This window comes from Notolabrus celidotus, chromosome 18, assembly GCF_009762535.1.
Source record: "Notolabrus celidotus isolate fNotCel1 chromosome 18, fNotCel1.pri, whole genome shotgun sequence".
NCBI lineage: Eukaryota > Metazoa > Chordata > Actinopteri > Labriformes > Labridae > Notolabrus > Notolabrus celidotus.
Window position 1 is genome coordinate 24,774,540 of NC_048289.1, and position 22,940 is coordinate 24,797,479.

The following is a 22,940-nucleotide window of genomic DNA, read 5'->3' on the forward strand; positions in this document are numbered from 1 at the left end:
GGTTAGGTTATGGGGTTAGGGTTAGGGTTTTGAATAGGCTTAGGGTTAGGGTTAGGGTTATGGGGTTAGGGTTAGGGTTATGGGGTTAGGGTTAGGGTTATGATTAGGGTTAGGGTTATGGGGTTAGGGTTAGGGTTTTGAATAGGGTTAGGGCTATGGGCTTAGGGTTAGGGTTATGATTAGGGTTAGGGTTATGGGGTTAGGGTTAGGGTTATAATTAGGGTTAGGGTTATGGGGTTAGGGTTAGGGTTATAATTAGGGTTAGGGCTAGGGTTAGGGTTTTGAATAGGGTTAGGGCTAGGGTTGGGGTTAGAGTTAGGTTATTATTAGGGTTAGGGCTAGGGTTAGGGTAAGGGTTATGAATAGGGTTAGGGTTATGTGGTTAGGGTAAGGGTTATGATAAGGGTTAGGGATAGGGTTAGGGTTATGAATAGGGTTAGGGTTAGCTTTATGAAAAGGGTTAGGAGATGGGGTTAGGGACCGTGTTAGGGTTAGGGTAAGGGTTATGATTAGGGTTAGGGTTAGTGTTACAGGGTTATGAATAGGTTCAGGGTTAGGGTTAGGGTTATGATTAGGGTTAGGGTTAGCGTTATGAATAGGTTTAGGGTTATGGGGTTATGATAAGGGTTAGCGTTACGGATATGGGGTTAGGGTTAGGGTTAGGGTTATGATTAGGGTTAAGGTTATGAATAGGGTTATGGCTGGGGTTAGGGTTAGGGTTATGATTAGGGTTAGGGTTACGGTTATGGGGTTAGGCTTAGGGTTATGATTAGGGTTAGGGTTAGCGTTATGAATAGGTTTAGGGTTATGGGGTTAGGGTTAGAGTTAGGGTTATGAATAGGGTTAGGGTTATGAATAGGTTAAGGGTTATGGGGTTAGGGTTAGGGTTATGATTAGGGTTAGGGTTATGAATAGGGTTAGCGTTATGAATAGGTTTAGGGTTAGGGTTATAGGGTTATGGGGTTAGGGTTAGGGTTATGATTAGGGTTAGCGTTATGAATAGGGTTAGCGTTATGAATAGGTTTAGGGTTAGGGTTATAGGGTTATGGGTTTAGGGTTAGCGTCATGAATAGGGTTAGGGTTATGGAGTTAGGGTTAGGGTTACAGGTTTAGGATTATGATTGGGGTTAGGGTTATGGTTAGCGTCATGAATAGGATCAAGGTTATGGGGTTAGGGTTAGCGTTATGAATAGGGTTAGGGTTATGATTAGGGTTATGGCTAGGGTTAAGTTAGGGTTAGGGTTATGTTTAGGGTTAGGCTTAGGGTTAGGGTTATAAATAGGGTTAGGGTTATGATTAGGGTCAGGGTTAGCGTTATAAATAGGGTTAGGGGTATGCGGTTTGGTTTAGGGTTATGTTCAAGGTTAGGCTTAGGGTTAGCGTTATGAAAAGGGTTAGGGTTATAGGGTTAGCGTTATGAATAGGGTTAAGGCTATGAATAGGGTAAGAGTTATGGAGTTCGGTTTAGGGTTATGTTCAGGGTTAGGGTTAGGGTTAGCGTTATGAAAAGGGTTAGGATTATGGGGTTAGGGTTATGAATAGGGTTAGGGTTAGTGTTATGATCAGGGTTAGGGTTATGAATAGGGTTAGGGTTATGGGGTAAGGGTTGAGGTCATGGGGTTAGGGTTAGGGTTATGATTAGGGTTAGGGATATGATCAGGGTTAAGGTTAGGATTAGGGTTAGTGTTAGGGCGTTAGGGTTAGGGTTAGGTCCATTATTAGGGTTAGGGGTAAGGGTTGGTGTTCAGGGGATACGGTGAAAAACGAATATTCCTACATTCTTTTTTTTCTTAAACATATGTATATTGGACTTATTCTCTGCTAGAGGATGATCAGGTTAACCTAAAGTAGTTGTGTGCATGCTTCTTGTCTACCTGTATATAATTTCAAAGTCTAGCCTCTATCCCATTGAATATTTAAGATGCTCTGGAGTTGTAAATTTAGGATTGAGTAGAGGACAGGGAGAAAAGGTAGAAAAAGAGAGAGTAGAAGGGTCACCTGTGTCTATCTTGCGTTTTCCAGATAAAGATTTTAGTTACACATGTACTTCCACAAAATCAACCAGGGAAAGTAAACCTATTAAATCTGTGTAAGTGTTCATTCATTCACTCAGATGTTGACTCAGGAAGGTTGCCCTTATGTAGTTCAGTCCATGTGTGATGGCTCGTGTCACAAACAGGTGTAGTATTTCTGTCCTATTACAATGTACAAAGAGAACAGAGGATTACAAAGCACATGAATGCCACCTAGTGTTGAACTCTGGTAATGCAAGGGTGCACATAGACAATCAAACTGAGTTCTGTATGTAAGGGGAGAAACAGACTGAGGCAACTGAGGACATTTGTGCACATTTGTAACATGAGGGGCATTTTGTAGATAAATTAACCCTAACCCTGTGTCATCACAACTTCAAAATAAGTCTTCCCTGAAGCCTACAGCACATGTAAACCTGATTTCTGAGTACAGTGAACACCAGGGAGGCCAAGACTTTAGACTTGTAGTTTTCAGAGGGCTGCTCAGCTTGTGGTCTTTGGTTACTCTGATGACTCAGGTCCTCCAGGGAATGATACCAGATGTACAGAATAACAACAAAACACTATGAAAAATGACGGGAAACACAACAAGCTTAAAAAATCAGTTTATTCAACACTAAACTTACAAAATGTTAATTCTCAAGTGGTGCAGGAAATAATGTGTATTTTTTTTTTTGAATGGAAGAGAAATATGTTTTCACATTAGTTGAGATTGTATACGAGAACAAAGCGGTCAAAAATTCATGCATATCACTTATTGGTGAGCACAAATAACTGAAACCATGTTTATTGGCTGTATGGACATGTAAACATGTTAAAATCAGTGTCTTTCATCATCTAAGGTAACTGTCAGAGATATCTGATTAATCAATATTGTTTAGTAAACCTGGATGGACTACAATGAAGTCTGATACTCAGCATCGAGGAAAAAACACGATCAATATTGCTGCCAAGGACGATTAATTCAAGCACTTGTGAACAAATCAACACTAATGACATCATCGCGGCATTCATTTTTAAGGTTGTCCTCTTCAGATACATAATTCTCAATGATTTATAGCTTTGTCCTATGACCCTGATTCACAAACAGCACTGTGGGGCATGGGAGCCCATAATTCCTGAATTTATGAAACAATCCATGACAGACTGTTTCCCTACAGCATGTGGTTTTAAAAGTTCTACTTTGGAGTCTTTTCCTAAGAAACAAACTACACAAAAATGCCAACAAACACACTCGCCTGCATAAATGTAAAGTTTAGGTTATAAGGGAATACACAAGAGGCATTAGGAAGCATTTGTTTGAATATCTCCATGTGTCTATGTCCAGGTTGATGCTGTTTAAACCACAGACTGTATAAAACATGGGTTTAATCTCAACGACATCACCTATTGTTTTCTGAGGCAGCTTTTTAAAACCCCAAAGGAACCCCTGACTGTTGATAAGTCTAATAACAGGCAAAGGGTGGAGCTGAGGGAGCCATAAGCTTCCAGGCAAACAGCTACAACGTAAACCTGTCGGGCAACTTAGTCACGCCCCAAATTATGCAATGTATGCGTAACATTTTAGTGCAGGACAATACTGTTTCTTGAACCAGGCTGTAAACATGTTAATCTCCTATTCCATTTTAACATGGGACCTAATGGGGCTTTCTTGGCTTTTGCTGCCTCAGATGTGCCTCAGTTGTTTTGGAATAGTGGTTGTAGTAATTCCACAAAAGTTCTTGGGCCACCATGTTTGTAGTTTTTCAGCTCTTAGAGTAAAGTATGGAAAACCCGAGACCTCAGGCTTTTAGTTCGAGGAATGTTCTTAGTGGAGAACTTGATCACCTTGTACAGGTTTGAGCAGCTGCCCAGGCTGGAGAACGGGAACCAGCTAGCTCCCTGTTTGTTCCCATGAAGGCTCCAAAAAGAGGAAGAGCAGCGCTGGAACACCTCGATTTTGACCGCGTACTGACCGGGTGCCCACTGAGACACACACACCAGAATCACAGAGGAGGCGAAACCACAGGTGTGAGGAGAGATGCCGTGATAAACCGATTCCCCCGGTCTCACAGATGCACCTCTCTCCCACACCATCCCGGCCTCTTCTGCCACTCCCATGCCACTGACATTGCAGAGGGCCTGAAGACACACCTCCTCCAGGGCCTCCTTATCGTGGAAACGGAGCAGGATGGCGACGAGACGAGGAACAGCACCTCGGCGGAGGAGCAGCTCCTGGAGTTTAGCTGGAGGAGACAGAGGGGAAGAGGGACGGGAAAGTGATTGTTCAGTGTGTGAAGAATTTGAAAACATCAATGCTGTCAAATTTAATCATTAGATTATCATTCCATTATCACCCCTCTGAGACTAGAGTTACAAAGTCTGTGTCTTACTATGGACACTATCTACCAATATGAACTTATTACTTCTATATTTGTATCCTCAGGTATGTTCTCCAACAGGCTAACATTATGTTTTCATAATATATAATGCATACAGAGTTATACATGCTTTTGTTTCGACTCGACTGGACTACTGTAACGCACTTTATGTAGGCGTTAACCAGGCCTCCCTGGCACGCCTCCAGTTAGTCCAAAATGTTGCCGCTCGGCTTTTAACTGGCACCCGTAAGCGAGAGCACATAACCCCAATCCTTGTCTCCCTCCACTGGCTCCCTGTTCATTTTAGGATTCATTTTAAGATTTTATTGTTTGTTTTTAAATCTTTAAATGGAATCGCTCCACAGTACATCACCGACCTCCTGCAAAGCTACACCCCCGCGAGGTCTTTGAAGTCTACAGGACAGCAGCTTCTTGTGGTCCCTAAGACCAGGCTGAAAACCAGGGGTGGCCGTGCCTTCTCGGCAGTGGCCCCCAAACTGTTAAACGAGCTACCCCCCCATGTTAGATTGTCCCTACATTGTCCCTCCTTAGCTTTTAACACAGTGTGAGAGTTGTGTGGTCTCTGTCTCTGTCTGTTCTTTTATTGGATTTTTATTTGTTCTTACAGTGTTTTATTCTTTTTAAGTGTTTTATTTGTTTTATCATGATTCTTTTACTTTATTCTATTTTATTTTTTGACAGTGTTTTTTGTTCTGTGTTTTTACTTATTTTACCTCACTGTGCAGCACTTTGCTAAACTTGATTATTTTTTAAATGTGCTATATAAATAAAGTGGATTGGATTGGATAAAATAATGCTAGGTGTGGATACTAATATTGGTAAAATAATGTGATTAAAATAGTCTTTCTTTAATCAAAAATTCTCAATATTGGGAACCCTATCAGTAACTGTTCATCAGTCCTCTCCAAAACAGACGTTAGTATCAGTTTCAAAAATTGTATTCTGGTTGGGTTTAGGATTCGTCACTTACAGCTGTCATAAGACATGCGTGAGATTGCTCTTGCAGCATAGAGGAGCACATCGTGGTCTGGACTGGTCAGCACAGACAGCAGAGCGGTTCCCAAACCTGCATCACCAAAACCTTTCCGAATCAAAGCTGCCAGAAAAGAAAAGAAAAAACTCAATGAATGACAGAAAAAATGACGAGCTGCCATCAGATAATGAACTATTAACACACATTAGAGAATCAAAGGCTCAGGAGACACCAATGTTTATACGTATGAATAACTTACAGTCCTTGGCCAGCTCAGCCACCAGCTTTGCGGTCAGCAAGGTAAGAGACCCTCTGGTCCTCAGAGACAGGGCCAGAATGGGCAGGATACCACTGATCACCACTTGCTCAGCAGCGCCTTTATCTGGACACAAGTGGAATTACAAATGTCACTGAAACAATGACACAACTTCACATTAAAGCTCCTGTGGGGAACTTTTGGTTTGAGGTGAATTCTGCTGATTTTGTGCTGTACATTCAAAGTTCTTTAAAGGTAAATGGACTTTATTAATCCCAATAGGGGAATTTCAATTTTTTCACTTGTGTTCTCTTTTGATCATGCTACACACACATACTTTGATAAACATGCACAAACATGCTATGGTCATGCACTTAGGATAGATGCCAGAGTGTGGAGGCTGCCATCAACCAGCAGTTTGGTGTTTGGTGCCTTGCTCAAGGGCACCTCGGCAAATGGACATGCACCACTCCAGCAACCAGTCTTCTTGACAAACTTTGTCCACTCTGGAACTTGAACCGGCCTTCCGGTTCCCATGGTAAGTCCCTTTGGACTGAACTACTGCTGCCCTAAAAGTGTCACAATTCGCTGCGAGCAGGGTTCGAACCTGCGCGGGGAGACCCCATTGGATTTCAAGTCCAACGCCTTAACCACTCGGCCATCGCAGCTTGATGGAAATTGCATCTTTCAAAAGGCTGTTTTCACAGTGTGCAGCTATTCACTATGATGGTGCCTACCCCACATTAGTAGTTTTGGACATTAAAATTGATTGTATAGAATTTGCTGATCTTTATGCTGATGTTTTGGTTTGCTTTTGTTGCTCATACAGAGGCAACAGTATTCATTTCAGCCTGCTAAATAAGCATCTAAAAACTCATCACAGGAGCTTTAATTATTATTTATCACACATTTTATTTCTCACATTTTATTTCTCATACAGATACAGTTTAGCAGTTATTTAAAATTTCAGGGCCCTGGTGGGCATTTTGGGTACTGCAGTTACTTCAGTAAATCTAGATTTCAGTTTTGTTTTTTTTCTGTTTTAGTGACATTTCAAACTTGTTTTGCAGACTTTACTTATAGCCATATTTTCACATAGAATTTCTTCTGTTTAAAAGAGAAGAAAAAAAGTGGAACTTCTTTGTTCTCGTGTCAATTGATGATCAGATTTGTGTGACTGAAGCTTTGGGTGGTTCCCCGTAGCTATATTTTTTGCAGCATCCTAAATTTTGTAATGGCTTTTTTATCAGGTTAAAGTTACAGAAACATTCAGTCCCCTTAAAATGATGTGCAGAATGTTCCAGAAATTGTTCCTAAGTTTGTTTCAGTCAGATCTTTCTAAACCTTCTTTACCTCTCCCGCCTCCTTGATCCCCCTGTTGCTCTCTTGCTAGAAGACACAAATGCAGCTTAACGTCTACGGAGGACTTACCTCTGCCACACTGTACCTGATCCCTTCACAGCTCCCCTTCCCCCACCTGTATGGTTTAGCTACATGTTTTATCATTCCAAATATGGAGTGTTTTTTAATGTGCTGCAACAAGGAGTGGGAGGTAAGATGTCTTAAGGTATACAAGTACAGAAACATAAATATTTAAATTGTGCGTGGCAATGGTAGTGTTATTTTGCAATTCAAATCATGTCAAGTGGAAAACCTACCATGACTCAAAATGTCACCCTGAATCCTGTTTTTATACCCCATATAATAAGCTGTGATTTATTTAATGTTGATCAGGGGGTAGCGCTATGGCTGTTAATGGAGGGATAACACAGTCTGACAGGAACAGTGTGAAAGTGTAAAAGAACTCACTTCTGTCCTTAATGTTGGTCAGCACTGTGTTCAGATGTGGTTTAAGTTCGTCCGCAATGAGCTCCAAACCAAGGACTCTGATGGCTCCTAACGCATTGTTCAGGTTATCTGTGGAGGATTGTGAGGAAAAAAAGATGTCAAGAGTAAAAAGGTTAAACTATCAAATACTGTCTGAGATTAGATAGTTGGCAACCTGAGGGAATCTCTGTTACAACAGCAGTGAAGCATTTTGAACAGCTGTAACATTTCTTTAAGTCTAAATTTTCTTAATCATGTAGATTCAGCACGGGAAGATAATTTTCTCAACTCATCCTGCTAGTATAAAAAACATGCTGTAAACATCTGCTCCTGATTTAAACCCAACATTCAGAAGTTTACTGGAAAGGCAGGTGATTCTACAAAGCTAATAGATAACACCAGCATGCTAATATTCTCACGTATCTTAAATGTACATGTTAAGGAGGATTTACATTTATAACCATTATAACCTTCAGGGCTCAAACTGAAACTGCAGTAGAAGTACCTAAAGCTATGTGTCCTAGAATGGATACTTAAGGCGGAATTTAAAAGCAATTCAATTCCCTCATGACCCCATTTTGAAAAATACATATTTACAAGTAAAATAATGATGTTACACTGTTGTAAAAACAAGGTTTTAGTCTCTATAGCCCATGATGTGGTCATGAAACCTCTTCAGGGTTTAATTCAATGAAATTGTCTCATTTTTAGTCAAAATGTCTTATCCCAATTGATTTAAGATACATTTACTTAACAAGTATCATTTGAGCAAGATAGAGGGACTTGCTTTAAGACATCTTAAATATCTTGTTAAGTCAAACAATCTTGAAATGATCTTGTTTTGAATTGTAATTTAGAAGAAACAAGGTTTATTTTACATTTCATACATTTTTCAAGCTGAGATCTTATTTGTAGAAGACGGATAATCTTCATTTAAGACAAACACTTTACTTGATATAAGTAAATGCATTTTATTACAGAATCTATCAGAAAACAGCTAAATTGATGAAAGAAAGAAAGAAAGAAAGAAAGAAAGAAAGAAAGAAAGAAAGAAAGAAAGAAAGAAAGAAAAGTTGTTTTTTTAAGGGTGGGTTACAGTTTTCAGACACTGTTTCTTCTAAATCAGATCAAAATATACATCCTCAAACTACATGCACACAATGAAACACCTGCTTTTGAGCATAGCTGGCTTATCCTAAAAACAACATGACTGAATATTAGTATATCCAGTTCACTATGAGAAGACATTATATCTCAAAATGCTCAAATTAAACTTTGTAATCTTATTTCAAGTACAAGATGGTCTTAAACCTAGAGAAGTGCTGCTATAATACAACTCAAATTAAGGTGAATATATCTCAAATGAAGAAGTTGACATGAAATGTATTAGTGCAAAAAACTTTTTTTGAGTAAAAAAATACTAATTGTTATAATTCCTAGCTTATTCTGAGACACTAAATTTTAAATACTGGTAAAATATTGCTTAAAAGAAGTTTTCTCTGCTAATTTTAGGATCACAGTTTTATAAATATTACGTCTTATTTTAAGAAATCTTACCAAGCAAATTTTCACTTGTTCTATTGGCAGATTTTTTTGATTATTTCAAGGTAAAAGTACCTTGAACACGTGTTTTTTTCTTGTTTTGGAGGGGCATTTTTCCCAGTGTACAAATTGAAGTAACAAGTCAAAAAGGGCAAGATGGCTGGTGCTAGCTTTTAGCTACGTGCTAGATTCTAGATGCATTTGTGTTGTTGGTGCAGACAGAACTGTGACTGGACAACTAAACAAATTGGATTAACCAACCACTTGTTTTTCCACTGCTCCAATTGACTAAATGTTGTTCCAGCTAAATACTTCTGGCTCCAAAAGACAAAACAAAGACAGCCAAATAAGTTTAATTTAGAAAGTGGCCGTTCACAAATTTTGCAACACACATTCTGAAAATGTCTTTGAGGCAAGTGAATCTGTGAGGCCAACACCAACAATAGGATGCTAACATATTCGCAATGCTGATATGTTGATGTTTAGCTGCTGGTACATCTTTCAGTTATTTGTCTAAGTTATAGATTTCTAAGAGAAATGTGCAAATAAACTCACTAAAGTTATATTTAATTTAAGAAATATAGCATTAATGTTATTTGGGATAACATTTTCAGCAAAAATTACATTTTTTGTATTTTCTTTTTTTATAAAAAAGGTGAAATATTGGCATTAGCCCTCAAAAAACATGGCAAAATGTCTAGATTTTAACCAAAGTTAGATATATGAAGTTGTATATTGAAAAAGGTTCAAGATGAAAGCCTGAGCTATCTTTCTGAGGGGTATGAATATCTGAACCAAATTTTACTACTAGTTCTTCAAGTAGTTGTTTGTAGACCGCACCTGAAATCACAGATAATTGATTTTTGATAGAGGTAAACAAGTTTGAATTTTATTGATCATGGCCAAAGACTGACCTCCTGACAGACCTCTCAATAATGCCTCCTGTTGACTTCTACTCCACAGTACCTTGTAAACAAAGTATCTGGTTCAGTTAAAGTCTTCCATAATTGACTCTGGCGCTCACTCAACCTATTAAACAGATATCAGAGGTTGAAATAATGAACTGAGATTGCATAACAGCTTCATGGGAGTGCCTGCCCACAATGGTGCAATATTGCCAGCCTGACTAAGTCCACAAAGAGCTGTCCTCAAGTCGTCCATGAGTCATACTGAAGCCACTCTCACACTGATTATGAGCTGAGAGAAATGTTTTGCCTGCATGTACTTAGGCTCATTAACTTCAGATACAAGCATGGGGAGGCATTTGACGGGACGGTTATCTATGTTGAATCCCACTTACTACAAATCAGGAGAACTTTTTAACACAATTTTGAATAATTTCTACCATTTTTTCTCAGTTTTTTCCATGTAATACTCAAGGCAATTCATTTTTAACCCTTTAAATTAGTCTAAATTATATATTTCTAAGAGAAAAGTGCAAATAAACACTAAAATTATATTTCATTTAAGAAATATGGCATTAATGTCATGTGGGATTCTCATTTTCAGCAAAAATAACATTTTTTTTGTAATTAAAAAAAAAAAAAAAGAAGTGAATTATTGGCATTAGCTCTCAAAAAATATGGCAAAAGTTTGACTCTCTTCAGTGGAAGTTAAAATGTGTAAAGAAGCATTTTTCCCCCTCCAACTAAACAACTACTACTGTGTTTTGGATCAAGACAGTTAACCCTTTACTTTTGCACTAAAGCTGATTGGTTGCCAGCAATTATCAGGTTTGTTGCATCCGCAGGTAACATGCATGAACGGGATGGATTCATGCAAATAGAGGTTTTAAAAACACAACATTTAAAGACACCAAAATCCAACATGTACAGCTAAAACATTCGTCATACCTCTGCACCACTCACCGTTTTGTGGGTAAGGTTCCTGTCGATTGGATTTGTGTTTCTTCCTCTGGGAATGTGTGTAAGTGTAAATGAGCGGCACATTCGGGTGTCCCATTCTGCTCAGTCCTCCTGTCTCCAAACAGCTGGTGGTAAAATGTTCCCAGGTTCACATCTTCATGCAAAACACACAAAACTTTACTCTCTTCCTTCCATATTTTTAAAGTCATTAGCTGTTGCTTTAAGGAAACCTACTTCATCAAAAACTACATGTGAACTTAATCCCTCTTCTGCCCTCCAAACTCATCCTGCACTATGTATTTTTTGTTTTTGGCATCATGCATCGCTGTCTGTGTATGCACTCTCTTTTCTAGCTGGTGCTCCAGCTGGCTCTGTGTCTCCTCCGGGGGTTAATGCGGGGCAAATCCTCACTAAAGCTGCTCTGTCTCTCTCTCTCTCAGTCCCACGTGTACCTATGCGTGTGTAGTAAAGGTATTACTTCTTGGCTGACTCTGCTGAACGTATGCTTACAGCTCTGAAATCTCCCACAGTCCCTTTCACTATCCAGAAAATCCCTGCCAAAACCACAACACAGACAGGTGAGCATCTGGTACATGTTTATCAGCAGTTCATGTTTGAATCATCTGTTTTAAATGGAAAAATCTTTTTTAACATTGTTTTAATATTTTTAAAGGATTAAAAATAATCTGATCCTGACTAGAGGGTGACACGGGAGTACACTCCTTTTCACTCCTGTCCCATCCCACTCCCAGAGAAATAAATCCTGTCCTATCCCACTCAATTTAGAATGACTCCCACTCCATTTAGAAAGACTCCCCTCACTTTTTTTTTTCAGTCTTTAGGCAATACATACCTCAACGAGCAAAAGTGCATAAACAGTGGCGGTTCTAGACCAATTTTACTGGGGGGGGGGGGGGGGGGGGGGGGGGGGGGCAGGCTGGAGCCAAGGGTGTTGTCAGTGGGACACATTCAACCCTGACAAAAGAGACTGAGAAGGGCGAGGACCTGCTGAGAACAAACTGGCAAAACATCAGTGCATCCCTTTATACTAGACATATATACTACTGTGTAATATATATACTACTGTGTAATATATCAACATGCAGACTGACAGCAGCTGTTTGGCTGTTTACACTCAACATGAGTCCCTCAGCGCTCTAAGGGACTGGAACCAAGTGCCACACGCATGTGTTCTGCCTGTAACATCGGCGCGATACCGAAGCTTTTTTAATTGTAGGCCTATAATATTATTTGGGTGTGGAGGGGGGGCCACAGGGGGGGTCCAGGTTCAGTTTTACTGGGGCACTGGCCCCTGTTGGCCCCTCCCCAGAACTGCCACTAGCATAAAGGCATTACCTTCAAAATTCACATACTGTACCTGGGTTTCTCGGGTTAGGTGTACACTTAACTTATGATTTTTGTCAGTACTTCTCTTTCACTTCACATCAGAAAACCTGTTCCTTTTTGCATTATTTGCGGACACAACACTGACGTGCTCCTCCGCTTTCAGCACACTGATCAGCAGTTTAGTTCTGCAGCTCCAAAGTCATAAAAATACAACTAAACTTAATAATGAGGGATTCTAACCACGCTGATGTCATGCCGTTTACTGTGGACACACGTGGACACCTTTATGAGCCGGAGTTTATAGAGGAAAAGGAGATTTAATGCACCGGAGGAAAAAAAGGACAAACTTCAGAGCTAAACTGGAGAGCAGGAGAGATTCACGTTACCTGGTGGAGCAGGTGTGTACACTGTGAGCTAATGTTTACAGTTCACACACAATGAACTGAGAAAACTTCTTGCTGTCACAAGTAAGACTTAACAACAGTCCCTCTAGACCAGGGGTTCCTAAACTTTTTAGTCCGCGACCCCCAAAATATAAGTGCCAAACACCCCCCAGCGGGTCCCGACCCACACTTTGGGAACCCCTGTGGCCAATCTGTCGTCTTTGATACATTTATTTTCGATATATATTCTTGTTGAAATTCTTGTATTGTACACCTTCTTGTTTGCTGCTGTAACTCCATGAATTTTCCTGTTGTGGGACAAATAAAGGAGTATCTTATCTTAACAGCAAATTTGACTCCCATCCCAACCCGTGGGCTTCCCCGAAAAAAATGTCAGCCTCTAAACCTGACTTCACTTTTCTGAAACCTCCTTCTCATTGGTCGAAATAATTCTCCTTTCTTCTCTTCAGAGCTCTGTAACGCCACAAAAGCAACAAGGTTAGATTCATTCAAGACAGAAACAAGCCAGTTACAAAAATTAATCTTTATATCGTACTCTACTCTCGAGGTTCAAGTAAATACAGACGACTTTTTTTAAACAATCTAGTACAGAACAACATTAACTGGGAATCTAAACATGAATTAAATACAAGGAGACATTTGAACACCATTAAAAATATCATCCATCCCAGCACTCACAGGTTATGTTAACATTTAAACATAGAGGTGATTTTTAAGTGTTTGCTGAAAACAGCATAGAAAAATATATGGCTGGATTCAGTCAGACAGCATTCATCATGAGATTTTCTTCGAGGGGAAAACAAAAATAGTTTGACATCCTGTGAAAAACTGCTGGAGTTTAACATGAAAAGGGACAAAATGTCATGTCTGTATCATCAGCTGGTTATACCCACTATACATTTCAACACTTTGAAGACTTTACTAATTTCTCAAGGGTTTAAGTCTGACCTAATCACATTTAAAGACATCAATCACAGCCGGTGAGATACTGCAAAGACTGGGAATCTTTCAGGTTCACTATGTGTAAGCCTACAACATGATACACTCCAGAGTACGCTGGGGGGGTTTGTTGGTCGCATTTGTTGACATCATATAAAGAGCTGGGTTAGCATGATGTGCTAGCAGGTGGTATACAAAAAGTTTTCTTCCTCCCTCCATATGTGTCTTCATATGGCATGTCCACATCCCACATAATTATTCACTCTTGTTTGTATACGCCGAGGGAGCTGATGTAATGTTGATGATAGATCATTTATTTTTACAACTTTATGTTTGTAGATGCCAAAACTTCAGACTTCTGAAAAATACAGGTGAGCCGGTTTGGCTGATCGCTTTCAGAGCTGACTCCGTGTACTAAAGGCTGATTTATATTTCTGCGTTGAATCGGCGTAGCCTACATCGGGGGTCCTCCTCCAAAATGTAACTACCCATAGAATCGACGCGGACTGCAAGCCCTGTGATTGGTCCGCTCGGCGGCATTGTGTTTCCCGCATTTATAGCACTTCCGGGATCCCAGACATCGGCTGCACATCGGCCATGTATTTCATCTCCTCCTCTTTATTCTTCATGTAATCATGTCTTTATGATAAACAGCAACATGTATCAGCTTTAGATTAACATAACACGCTCTGAATCACTGTGGAAAAGTAAAAGGAGATCGTAGCGGGGCCTGAAGCAGGCGACAGGCTATCAGAGAGACAGCACTGCCCTCAAGCGTTTCAGTGGAGAATTGCTGCGCGACACGGACACATCGACTCACAAGTATGTGTCGCTCATGTCTGAGTCAGAGCCCCTGCTGCGTAGGGGAGACGCCAAGTGACAACCTCCAGTCTCAAACAATGAAGCCCATGCGGAAGTGTTATAAACTGCAATACATCGAGAATCTGCTTGAGGCTGGCTGCAGAAACACCAGAAACCACAGCGACATGAATGGGGAAAAGACGATCTTTGCAGCATTGATAAACATGTTTACAGTCTGTTTCAAAAAACGGCTTGGCTACAGTCGCTAATCTCTCTATCGACACACCCTGTATGGGGGGGTGATTTTTTTCTAACGTGACGGTTCAGAAGATATTAAGATTACAAGTTTTTGCCCAAATAAGGACATGACTGACGTGACTCCCAATCAGGAACACAAAGCTGTTGGCTAGGAGGCTCACACTACGTCACACTCTGCCTGGTTGAGTTCTGCATTTCCAATATGGCTGCCGCTGTCGACTGGCTTCAAAACAGCTCTCAGGAACAGATGGGTGACGTCACGGATACTACGTCCATATTTTATACAGCCTATAGTCGACGCAGAAGTATAAATCAGCCTAAAGGGTAAAGCTCTTGTTGAAGCTGTCGCTGGTTCAACTCCCAGTCCTGACCCTTTGCTGCATGTCTCCTCCTGCTCTCTACTTCCTGTCACCCCAAACTTTATTTAAGAAAATATCCCAATATTCAAGATGACAGGATTGTGCCATAACTCCGGCTAAACGCTCAAATTTTAAACTAGTCCCATGATTTAGGCGTGATGATGTGACATTACACGTTGATGCCGAGTTGATCAAAGTTTTTTGAAGAGTCGAACCTTGTGTCTTCGTCCCATCAAGTTTCTCTTCTCGGGTATCAAACAGTTCCAGCTGCATTGAGCCCGCTGGATACAGTCTCATATCCAACAGAAACCAGAGTGAGGACGTTCCCCTCCACATCATCCGGTTTACACTGTTCCACCTGCGTTTCCACGGGAGCAGCAGATCCAGTCTCTTGTCTTTTTTTCTTCGGCGTTCTGCGTACCTTACCTTTCGCAATCATCTTCCCCTGCTCTTTAACCCCTCCGGACGCCTTGTGTTGCCGCTCGCTGTCGTTCAAACGGGTTTTGCGGTGCCGCCTGCGGATACGCCGCGTAGGAGGACCAGAGTCAGCCGGGTCTGATGCCGCTGCGCCAGACAGGACCCGAATTTGCTGATCTATGACCATGACGATCATGTCCAGCGCTACGTCCAACATTCCCAAACCCAGGCCATGAGTGACGTTATCAAATGCACCACTGTTGACCGGGTCCTTGAAACCCTTCCTCATATCCTCCAGGTGGTTCCTACGAGAAAGAGAGACATTAGTTCCTTTGAAAATCAGGCAGATCATATCATAAGGAAACAAGTGACTTACTTAGTTTCAATGATTTTGGACCAGTGTTGAACCGTATTTATCTCAGGGATGAGCTGCTTCGACATGTTGCTGTAGTCGATGTAGTCATGAGCAAAGTCCCTCATGTCATCACACAGAGCTCCAGTGTCGCCTGAGAACACAGAAAAAACATAGATCAGTCTCTTAAGTTCATTCTTGTGTCATCAAATATTAAAAGTTCTGCTCCTGAGTCACCTTCAGTGAGTTTGGAGAAAGACGAGGACACAGAGGTAGTCGTGCTGGGGGTCAGGCCGAGAACACTGAGAGACTCTAGGAGGGTTTTCTTGCTGGCTGGACCTCTGCTGACCCGGGTGTAGGCTGCCAGGGAGCGCAGCGACATCTTCTCCGGGGGCTGCAGCCGCCGTTTGATTTCATCGTATGAAATGAGATACTTTCCTATGAGGGGAGGAAGAACAAACAGCAGGGTTGGAGTTCAGTTGCATTTTATCACACCTGAAAAATCTAAATCCCTTTACCCCAAAATTCCTGATTTCCCAAACTCTCAAAATCCTTATTTACTGGAATTGAACTACAAAACCTTTTAATGACAAAATGTTTACAAGATTTTACTTGTCCAATGAACTAACTGGATTCCTTTAAGTTCATATCAATGTATATATTAGGGATGGGACAGGATTTTAGAATGCTGGAATCTTCGTTCACTTATCAAAAATCGAAGAGTTAATGCAATTATCTCATTTTAAAAAGGACAATGTTTCAGTGTTTTAACCGGTGCTTGGTTGTAATGTGGTATTCTGGCCAGACGGTGGCTGAAGAGCGTGTTAAAGCTGCTTGCTAACCGCTTTATGTTGCTAACCGCATTAAAGGGATATTTCAGTTTTTTTTTAAGTGGGGTTATATGAGTTGTATGAGAATCACTGTTCATTGTTGGGGCCACAATAGATGCTGCTCAGCTCGGCTCCTTTCATGAGAAACTGCTGGGAGAATCAGCACGCAAGCTAGGCTACCGTTTCTGGCAGCAAAGTAAAGTGCAGTGTAGTGGCTTGCTTTCACCAAACGAAACAAACACCTATAAGCCACTGAGGGGCTAATTAACCGGGACTCAGTTGACGCATCCTCCTCGTCAGGATGAATGAATGAATGAAGTCCGATCGTGCATTGACAACAACAGGGTTTATTTACACCAACATACAATAAACGCTCAGCCTATCAATCCACACTTGCATCTAATACGAACTTGTAGAATAGAGGTTTAAAGCTATTGTAGACGATACGATGACAAACATAACGAAGACGAGACGTGACTATGGTCAAACACTGTATGCCACCCGGTAGGCGGCTCACCTGCCACTGATTGGGACTTCTTCCCTATATGCTTTTTACACCTGGCTTGAAACACGTGCCACCTAGTGTCCACACAAGTGCATCAAACAAGTAAACAGTCCACACATAGTATTGCACCACACACATATGGCTCTAACATGCAGAAAAAAATCCAAGTAGAGCGTACAGCTAAACTGAAACTTGAAAGTCGGAAACTTTCAAAATTCGCCAAATCCCGTGGCAGAAATGACACCGTCTGCAGAGGTAGCCTAGCTTGCGTGCCGTTTCTCCCTGCAGTTTTTCAGAAAGGAGCCGAGCTGAGCAGCAGCTATTGTGGCCCCGTCAATTACGAGTGATTTAAGACTCATACAAACCCACTTCGAAAAAAACTGAAATATCCCTTTAAGTAGCTAACAGGAGGAGAAGAATATTAACTGCATTAAATAGCAAAAGAAGAAGAAAAACATTAGCGACAGTCACTGGAAATATGTGTAGTGCTGTGAGATTCAGAAACCGAGAACATTGCCTTAAAATGTAAACATACACGCCACGCGGCTGTGTCACAGAAACACACTGCCAGTTTCCGCTGCTAGCAGTACCTGGTGCTGGTTAACGCAACACAAACAGACCTTTGAAGGGACGGGTGTATCGTGGATTGTTTACTTTTACTGCCTACACCTGCAGCACAACAAGTTTTGTGTTAGTCGCTGTTGTCTCAACTTGACGTTTCAAACCTGCCGTCAGAGAGCTTGGTTATGAATAATCTCTGAATAAATGCCAGAGATTATCGAGTAGTATTTTGGCTTGAAATGCCCATCCCCAGTATAATGTGCAAATCTGGCGCCCAATCACTTTCTTCAAACGCTGCACTGTTTCCTGGATGACCTGTGATCTAGCTGGCAGTTCAGGGTCTTGGCTTTGTTTTCAGTTGAACTTTCTCACAATACATGCTAGAAAATGTTAACTCTCCTCCACCTGAAATCCACTGCCGACTTACTAGCTTTGGATCCTTTCATGTTTGGATCCAGGAGTGACGAAACCTCTGCGAAAGGCATCTGTGTAACCGACTCTGTATTTGTGCTCAGGTGCTGTGATGGGTCCTGATTGTGAGACACATCCTCCGTCTGTTCTGGGACAGAAACCTGCATCTGGGTCTGAATATGGGGCTGCATATGAGTCTGCATGGTTTCCATTTCCACCTGGTTTTGGTCCATATGAGTCTGACCTGGTGCTTGAGGGAGGATCAATGTGCTTTCTGACAAACCCTGCAGGCCCATGCTGCCCTGTGCAACACCAGCCGTTTGATCTGAAGACACCTGAAAGATGCTCATGACAGGTTTTACTACGGTGAAAACCATGTTCCCCTGGGCATCCAGACCCATCATCCTGGTGGATGGGTCCATGTCTTCTCTGGAACTCTCTTTTCCAGCTAAGGGAAGAGGCTCAGGAGGCTTTAATTATCAGATCAGGTCACCTCAGAAGCCCATGTGGTGTGACTGCGATGTTGTTAAACGGTTTTGCCTAGAGTTGACCCCACAAAAGGGGAACGTGAGCTGTCACTCAAGAGTTAAGGTAAAACCTTCAACGCAGGAGCTGTTGGGACGTCTCACTTCCTTTGGACTGTTTCACAAGCTTATAATGACACAGCAGATCCACGGCAGACGTTTTATCCTGAAAGAAAGAAAAAAATGGTTAGAAACAAAGATTAAACTTCATAACCAACACATTCTAACACTTCAACTAAAATAGAAATATAATGCAGTTTACTTAATAACTTGCTGTCTTGTTTGCAGGTGCAGAAGCCACAATTCAGCACTGTATTCACTAAATTGACAGTAATGACAGAAATCTGGATTCAAAAGGGTAAAATATAAGAAGGTTTATAAAAAAGCCATTGTCAGTGCTACCTATACATAAATGTACAGATAGCTTGCATAGCAAACGTAGAGTTCATGAAAATCTGTTAACATTTCATTTTATTAATCGTACGGATGCTGGGAAGTGCAATGCACCCCTCTGTAAACACTTTTACAAAGTTGAAGACAAAATAACATTTAAGAAAACAAATTTACAAAATCAGAAACACTTTTAAAGAGACAGAACTGGAGAAACAAAACTACAAACTGCAGATTCTGACTGAATTTCAAAATAAATGTTTATGCTAAATTTCTAATGGTTTTTATTTTGAAAATTGTATTTAGCTGTGATCGGCAGGAACACATTTTGAGATGTTCTCTTATCAATCTGAATCAAAATATTCAAGTGGAAACAGGGCTGTTAATGTCAAATATATATTAACTCCCTGGCTGTTGCACATTTTCATGTTACAGACATCTTTCATTTTGATAATTGTTGGTAGATTACCTTCCGTCAGAATCTGTTGTTTTTCAATTTTGTTTCAGGACTGGTAAAAATGTTCCGTCTCTTTAAAAGTATTTCTGATTTTGTCAATTTGTTTTCTTAAATTGTTTCGGCCTTGGTAAAAGTGTTTCATCCTTTGTAAATTTGCATTGCACTTCCCAGCTACCACAGAATCTGAGAATCAAAGAAAGCAAGTTGAGGGAAAAAAGCTTTTAACAGCTTTCTTTCCTTGGCTCCTTGAGATGCTTGTCTCATGCCTAAAGTGGGGAATTGTCATATTTTCACAGCATCAAGTGTGGCTGAATCTGAGTGAAAGTAAACTGTAGGTTTTAAGAGTTTTATTTGACTTCATGAGGTTAGATTATACCAAATAATGCCCCATTTTTGTTATTCAACAAGTCACTTGGCTTCAAATAATCTTGTTTAAAGAGGTGGACAGTCTGAAGGTCAATATTGTTCAGTTGCATTCGGAGAAATTCTAAAAAATAATAATAATATTGATATGTAGCTTAGATTTCAGATCCATTCCATCCCTGCATTGTCTGTCACACTCAATCATCTCATCCCAAACTGACTCTCTTGACTGCTGCTGGCATTATAATGCATAATATACTGTATTATAATTATCTTTGCCATATTATATTATGTTATATTACATTATTATTGTAACTACAACTCATGGTCACATTACATGCCTATATTTATTTTTATTTATTGCTTAATTTGTCATTACCAACCATAATCTCACCATGTCAACCTGTCACTACTGAAACATTTTTTAATACTGCCTGTAATTACTTCTATTTAATCTAAATTCCATTGTAACATTGTGTATATCTAAATTGTATTCTAGCTGCTTTATTTATCTTATTTTATTTTACTTATTGAAACTTCTTCTTGATTGTACTTATGTCTGGGTTGCTGTAACAACTGAATTTCCCCCCCAGGGGATCAATAAAGTAATATCTTCTCTTCTCTTCTCTTATTTGAGTCAGTTAACCAGGATAGTTTTAAGCAGATATTTTTGTTTAATGCAAATAAACCAGTATTATAGCAGCAGTGTTGTATTTTGTAGGGTTGGCTGTGGTGATGGGGCCCATTAAGATATCTTTTAAGGGGGCCCAGAATTCCTGGCAACGCCCCTGGACCTGGGTAACAATCAGTTCCTGGAGGTTTAAATTGCTGGGGTCAAATTGACTCCAAGGATTAAAGATGTTAGTAAATTTGAGGGTAACAGGAGGGTTAAAAAACTAAGATTACTAGTTGTCTTTCACACCTAAGAAACTACACCCAAAATAGTGTTTGTCTGCTCACTCAGTAACTAAACTCTCATTCACTTTTCTGATCTCAGCGTCAGTTGGCATCCCTCACGTGAACACTTCAAACTTTGTAAATAACATTATTAGGGATTAACGAAACAAGACTTCCTAGCCTCAATTTCAAAAGCATGTCATTAACTCAAAGGTGAGTTTTAACGTGTTGCTGTGGGTCAGAGGGGACAGGTCCGAGATCAAGCGAGAGGGGCAGTAAATAGAGGCAGGGGAAGCAGAGGCAGGGGACGGGGACTCGGAGTGCACGCCGGGGAAATGTACGCGCAGGAGGCGGGCAGAACGGCAGGACGGGATTTGATTGGTTTAAAATTTTGGGCACCCAAAAAACGCTGATTGGTTGGAGTTTTCCCAGGTTTACTCCGGCTGTAGATAGCAGCTTTTTTTCGCTCTTTTTAAAGAACACATTATGTATTGATTGCCATCAGGACATAAAGATAATTTTAACCAGTATAACAAAAAGTGTATCTAAATCTGACTACCAACCCCAGCTTTAACCAGGATATTTTTAAGCATATACTTTTGTATAATGCAAATAAACCAGTGTTACAGCAGCAATGTTATATTTTGTAAGGTTGGCTGTGGTGATGGGGCCCACTGAGATATCTTTTCAGGGGGCCCAGAATTCCTTGCGAAGCCCCTGGACCTGAATCAGTTTCTGGAGGTTTAAACTGCTGGGGTCAAATTGACTCAAATGATAAAGGATGTTAGTAAATTTGAGGGTAACAGGAGGGCTAAAAAAACTAAGATTACTAGTTGTCTTTCACACCTAAGAAACTACACCCAAAGCAGAGTTTGTCTGTTCACTCAGTAACTAAACTCTCATTCACTTTTAACAGCTGGGGGAGTCTCGAGCTCAACTCAGTGCGTCAGTTGGCATCCCTCACGTGAACACTTCAAACTTTGTAAATAACATTATTAGGGATTAACGAAACAAGACTTCCTAGCTTCTGTTTCTAAAACATGTCATTAACTCAAAGGTGAGTTTTAACGTGTTGCTGTGTGTCAAAAACGTTAAATTTGAGAACCGTTTTAATCCTAAATGTATCAACACTGCTGCTTTTATCAAACATCCATCATGGCTGCCAGGTTTCTCCCTAACAGCAGGCCTCGACCGTTACAGAAAGACGGTTAGAAACGGTAGCAGACCAACACAGGACACATTATACCGCTAACCTTCATGCAACTAGTGACGGCAGTCTCCCACTCACCGAATCGCAGTCAAATTTTTTACCAAAAGGACACTGATCCTAGAACGGTCCGCGTCGAAGGCAGCGACATTTTCCCTCCTTCTCTGCTGTTACTTCGGCGGGTTGCAAATCAGCCTTACATGCACCACCTCCCATTAGCTGTAATCCTTCCGCTCATTGGTCCGTTTACGTGTCAATCAAAGTGCACGTGTGCTGTGATTGGGCAAGAAGGCTGGCAGTAAAATGGAGGAGGCGGGACTTCCGTTTCAGTCACTGCTAGATAGTGGGGTGAAATCTTTTATATACAATCTATGGGTGATTCACATAGTTCATTTGAATGTGCTCTTTTTTTTGGTTTCTTTTCGGGGTGTTGGCGACTACATTTTATTATTATTTATTATTATTATTATTATTATTTTTATAATTTTTTTTAATCATTATTATTTGAATCATTGCTTCAACATATATCTATCTTATTTCATTATTTATTCATTTATCTATTTATTTCTGATCTTGTTAATGCTACCTTATTTTCAATTTTTCTTTCCACTATTACTTATTTCATTAATTTTACTGTTTTGATTTGATTTGATTTTTAAGTATTTTATTTATAATCCTGCCTTTTTATAATTTTACCATTGCTGTTGTTTTCTGTCTCTCTGTTATTCTATGAAGCACTTTGGACTACATGTTTTTTATGTATGAAAGGTGCTATATAAATAAAGTTGAGATGAGAGTTGAGAATTTTACTCATTTTTTTCTTAGATTTATCACTTTCACATGTTTTAAAATAAAAGTATTATTTTACAAAAGAGTGAGGACTGTTAGAGTGATCAATCAGTCAATCAGACTTTATTTGTAAAGCACTTCCATACAATGATATTGTAACACAAAGTGCTGTACATAAAAAATGATCAATTAAAAAATAACAATAATAATAAGTAACCCCATCCCACTATCCATATGTAAGGTTAAGAACAT

General features: G+C 40.3%; 2 protein-coding genes and 1 non-coding gene across 3 annotated transcripts; all 3 read right to left on the bottom strand.

The window, feature by feature from the left end:
• Positions 1-2,705: 2,705 nt before the first annotated feature.
• On the bottom strand, positions 2,706-10,974 carry si:dkey-21e13.3 (uncharacterized protein LOC100150043 homolog). Its single transcript, XM_034708675.1, has 5 exons — positions 10,881-10,974; positions 7,453-7,560; positions 5,647-5,769; positions 5,385-5,510; positions 2,706-4,258 (listed from the first exon to the last, which is right to left on the bottom strand). The coding sequence occupies exons 1-5, from the start codon at positions 10,972-10,974 to the stop codon at positions 3,786-3,788; spliced, it is 924 nt and encodes a 307-aa protein (XP_034564566.1). The 3' UTR covers positions 2,706-3,785.
• trnas-uga lies at positions 6,230-6,311 on the bottom strand. Its single transcript has one exon. It is a non-coding gene; the product is annotated as a tRNA-Ser (tRNA).
• A 2,162-nt stretch (positions 10,975-13,136) lies between the features above and the next one.
• Positions 13,137-22,117, bottom strand: si:ch73-127m5.2 (uncharacterized protein LOC561202 homolog). Its single transcript, XM_034708656.1, has 5 exons — positions 21,981-22,117; positions 18,078-18,751; positions 15,992-16,192; positions 15,779-15,908; positions 13,137-15,707 (listed from the first exon to the last, which is right to left on the bottom strand). Exons 2-5 carry the CDS (start codon positions 18,481-18,483, stop codon positions 15,239-15,241), a joined length of 1,206 nt encoding a protein of 401 aa, XP_034564547.1. The 5' UTR covers positions 18,484-18,751; positions 21,981-22,117; the 3' UTR covers positions 13,137-15,238.
• Between the last annotated feature and the right edge of the window lie 823 nt (positions 22,118-22,940).